Source organism: Arachis ipaensis, chromosome B9 (genome assembly GCF_059453495.1).
Source record: "Arachis ipaensis isolate K30076 ecotype BB chromosome B9, ASM5945349v1, whole genome shotgun sequence".
NCBI classification, from domain to species: Eukaryota; Viridiplantae; Streptophyta; class Magnoliopsida; order Fabales; family Fabaceae; genus Arachis; species Arachis ipaensis.
In genome coordinates this window covers 31,476,902-31,481,585 of record NC_142444.1, presented here as the reverse complement: position 1 = coordinate 31,481,585, position 4,684 = coordinate 31,476,902, and the positions used below count along the sequence as shown (strand labels likewise).

The following is a 4,684-nucleotide window of genomic DNA, read 5'->3' as shown; positions in this document are numbered from 1 at the left end:
AAGGATCACTGAAATCCCTCCTAGTACTCTCCCAAGTAATACAGAAGAAAATCCAAAAGGAGAGTACAAGGCCATTGAATTAAATACCATGGCCAAACCTGTAAGGGAGGTTGAGGACGTGAATCCCAGTGAGGAAGACCTCTTGGGACGTCCAGTGATCAATAAGGAGTTTCCCTCTGAAGAACCAAAGGAATCTGAGACTCAACTAGAAACCATAGAGATTCCATTAAACCTCCTTATACCATTCATGAGCTCTGATGAGTATTCTTCTTCTGAAGAGAATGAGGATATTACTGAAGAGCAAGTTGCCAAGTTCCTTGGTGCAATCATGAAGCTGAATGCCAAATTATTTGGTAATGAGACTTGGGGAGATGAACCTCCCCTGTTCACCAATGAACTAAGTGATCTGGATCAACTGATATTGCCTCAGAAGAAACAGGATCCTGGAAAGTTCTTAATACCTTATACCATAGGCACCATGATCTTTGAAAAGGCTCTGTGTGACCTTGGTTCAGGGATAAACCTCATGCCCCTCTCTGTAATAGAGAAACTGGGAATCTTTGGGGTGCAAGCTACTAAAATCTCATTAGAGATGGCAGACAATTCAAGAAAATAGGCTTATGGACAAGTAGAGGACGTGTTAGTAAAGGTTGAAGGCCTTTACATCCCTGCTGATTTCATAGTCCTAGATACTGGGAAGGATGAGGATGAATCCATCATCCTTGGAAGACCCTTCCTAGCCACAGCAAGAGCTGTGATTGTTGTTGACAGAGGTGAACTAGTCCTTCAATTGAATGAGGACTCCCTTGTGTTTAAAACTCGAGGTCATCCTTCTGTAAACATGGAGAGGAAGCATAAAAAGCTTCTCTCAAAACAGAGTCAAATAGAGCCCCCACAATCAAACTCTAAGTTTGGTGTTGGGAGGCCACAACCAAACTCTAAGTTTGGTGTTGAACTCCCATATCCAAACTCTAAGTTTGGTGTTGGGGAGTCTCAACAATGCTCTGAACATCTGTGAGGCTCCATGAGAGCCCACTGTCAAGCTATTGACATTAAAGAAGCGCTTGTTGGGAGGCAACCCAATTTTTATCTAATTTTTATTTTCATGGTTTTTCATGTTTTATCAGGTTCATGATCATGTGGAGTCACAAAATAAATATAAAAATTGAAAACGGAATCAAAAATAGTAGAAGAAAAATCACACCCTGGAGGATCTCACTGGCGTTTAAACGCCAGTAAGAAGCATCTGGCTGACGTTCAACGCCAGAACAGAGCATGGTTCTGGCGCTGAACGCCCAAAATGGGCAGCATCTGGGCGTTTGAACGCCAGAATTGCACCCTGGAGAAGAGCTGGCGCTGAACGCCCAGAACAAGCATGGTTCTGGCGTTCAACGCCAGAAATGGGCAACAAATGGGCGTTCAACGCCCAGAACAAGCACCAATCTGGCGTTGAACGCCCAGAGTTGTGTGCAAGGGCATTTTGCATGCCTAATTTGGTGCAAGGTTGTAAATCTTTGAACACCTCAGGATCTGTAGACCCCACAGGATCCCCACCTACCTCCACTCACTTCTTCTCACCCCTCTTTCACACAATCCCATAACACTCTTCACCAATCACCTCAATCTCTCTTCCCTATCACCACTTCACCACTCACATCCATCCACTCTTCCCCATAAACCCACCTCATAAACCCCACCTACCTTCAAAATTCAAAATCAATTTCCCACCTAACACCCTCACTATCAGAAATCACGCTTCCGGCTGCGCTACTCTGATAGCAAGAAGTATTATAACTACTTTACATATTAAATACTAAAATAGGAGCCTGTGACTCGACACTGTATCGCTGATTTCTTAGAAAACCGAAAATAAATACTTTATCTTAAGAAAAAATACAAGCAGGCATAGATTCATATACAAGACTCCTTACATAATAACTCAACATATTATACATATAAAATATACAATTCCTATCCCTCTTACAAAATTTTAATAACAAAGATAAGGGAAGAAAATAAACTAATTAATACAACATATAAACCAAACGCAGTATAACTCTTCTTAATGTTTCATTCGGTTCCTGAAAAGATAAAGCTGTAGGGGGGTGAGAACCTAACCACACGGTCTCACCACGCAGTTTCAAAGTTGTCATAAGAAGATATTTAATAAGAAAATTGTTTTCAAGCTCAATGATTATCATTGCCTTATGAATCTTTTAAAAACCAGTAGATAATCGTTCAAAACCATTTTAAAGAAACGTGTAATTATTCAAAAATCCGAAACATTTCCTTCCTTATAAGAAAAATCTCAATCAGAAACCAACCATACAATCAAACAACACAATCATTAATTCAGCACCAAAGTTTATTCTCAAATGTAGCACGCCAGGACAAACACAGGCAAGACAAACAAGGAAAGCACAAGTAGGTAGCAATTACAGCAAATAATTCAAGTAGCAGTTAAGAACAGTTTAGCAATTAGGCAAACCAAAACAAGTTCAAACCCAAACAAAGCATACAAATGCATATGATGCATGCCTGTCCTATGGCTGATGAGGCTCATCTGTCGGTTATCCAGCCAACCCGACAAGTCTGAATTGTCCTTAGACTGTCCCCCGACGTGCATCCCCAAGAGTCTATGCATAGTTTTTTCTCAAATAATCAATATTGCTCAATGGGGGTAACATTCCCGGGAATTTATATAGTGCCCGGTCACACTTACGTCGTAGGGTCAACAGAGTATCGAGTTTTCAACCTGGTACACGTGGTGGCAAGCCACGGCACTTAATCCAGGGAACCTCGCATCTCAGATATTTTAAATTCATAAGCCACAAATAATTCATTCATCATTCATCAATATCTAAGTCATTCTCAATATCATCATCATTCGTCAATCCATATCCCATTTCCAAATTCATTCAAAAATCATATTTCAAATCAATCCTCATCATCCTTCTTTCCGTTAATCAACAATCTCAATTCAAAACATAATTCTTACTATTCTAAATAAATCAATCCAAAATAAATAACGTTTAAGAACTAAATCTTTTTAAACAATTACTTCAAACAAAACTTCCAGTTTTATAAAATTTCGGCAGCATCTCCTCTAAAACTCGGACTCTGCCACCCTGTTCGGGTCCCAACCAAACCAAACCAAACACCTGTTAATCAGTCAAATCACTTCCAACAACCATTATCACAACAACAATACTCAACCCAAAGAAATTACAAAATCCAGAATTCAATCAACCAATCCTATAAATCACAATTTAAACCGACTTCAACCAACAGCATCAATCAATAGTTAAGAATTCTCGGTCTTCTCAAACAGTTTCAAACCAAACCATTCCCTCAAACACTTTTCGAATCATTTCCAAAAAATAGCAAATCATTCTCAATAAATAACCCGTTTTCAAATATCAAGTCTTTTTCCAAGTTTATTTTAAAATCAAATTCCAATATCAAATCGGGTTTAATATCAAATCAAATTAATGATCTCATTCAACCAAAACAACTCAATTCAATTCATAAGACTCACGAAATCACAAAAATGTATTTTACGCGTTAATATCGATTTATAACAACCCTGTAATGTAAAATAGATTTAAGAAAAACCCCTACCTCGATTGTGATCTAACTACGAGACATAAACTCTTTTTCTTTCGGCTCGCATTCAGCGGCAGCTGCATCCGCAGTTCCGTTTACTTTCACAACAACAAAAACGGCTTTTACTCCAACCATGTGATTACCGAAACTCGACCCTAGAACGTCAATATCACGAAATTCTCAATAATTCATAGGAAAATAATAGCAGTAAGGATATCAAGGTTAAAATAACTTACTGCAGCTATAGAAAACATAACGACAGAGCAGCAAAGAACATAATCAGGGACCTATGCATCTGTCCTGATGGCAGTAAAACTATTCCAATTGGTAAGGCAGTAGGGATATCAATAAAATCAGAATAGCGGAGCAAAATAGAAATAGAATAGATTCAAGAAAGGAGGAAGCAGTTACCGGTAAATCTGGCCTAGTTCTGACAACAGCGTAGAGCCGAGTAACTTGTAACAACCAAAACCCAAGAAGATAGAGGCTTCAGATACGGTCTCCGACAGCCACGGACACGGTTGCGCGACTCAAAACAGAACCAGGTAGAGCGGCGGTAGCCTCCAGCAGCTCCGGTGAGCTTCTTCAACGACGGTGATGGCAGGAGCTTCGGCGGTGCTAACTGAGGCTGGACGGCGGCAGGAACGACGGCGGAAGCTTCATGCAGCACGGCGGCGCCTATTCTTTCCTCCACCGCGAGCTCTCTGTCTCTCTCTCGCCCTCTGTTCTGATGACAGCGACGATGGCTCCCTTCAGCGACGACTACAGCGCGAACAGTAACGGCTGCGGCGGCGAACTTCATCTGCGGCGGCGAGCTTCATCTACAGCGAGGAACAGCGTAATAGCATCGTTCTTCTGCTCCTCTGGCTCATGGTCGGCGGTGACGGGCGCGAGGTCAGTGGCGATCCGCGATGGTGGCGACGAGCTGGAGGACGAGCGGCGGCAGCTGTGGCAGCGGTCTTCCTCTCCCACCAATGCTCTCTCTCTCTCTTTCTTGGATCTCCCCTTCTCTCGATTAGCAGCGGCGGCGGCGGTGGCAGTGACACCCACCGCGCTGCCTCCCTCTTCTCCCCCCTCT

General features: G+C 41.9%; 1 protein-coding gene across 1 annotated transcript; it reads right to left on the bottom strand.

Annotated features, from left to right (window-relative positions):
- Positions 1 to 4,030: 4,030 nt before the first annotated feature.
- LOC148544189 (uncharacterized) lies at positions 4,031 to 4,408 on the bottom strand. The gene has a single exon (XM_088498241.1). The coding sequence runs from the start codon at positions 4,406 to 4,408 to the stop codon at positions 4,031 to 4,033; it is 378 nt and encodes a 125-aa protein (XP_088354367.1).
- Positions 4,409 to 4,684: the final 276 nt, after the last annotated feature.

Excerpts from the sequence above, each read along its gene's own strand:
- LOC148544189 (XM_088498241.1), bottom strand. The coding sequence starts at position 4,408 with ATGAAGTTCGCCGCCGCAGCCGTTACTGTTCGCGCTGTAGTCGTCGCT.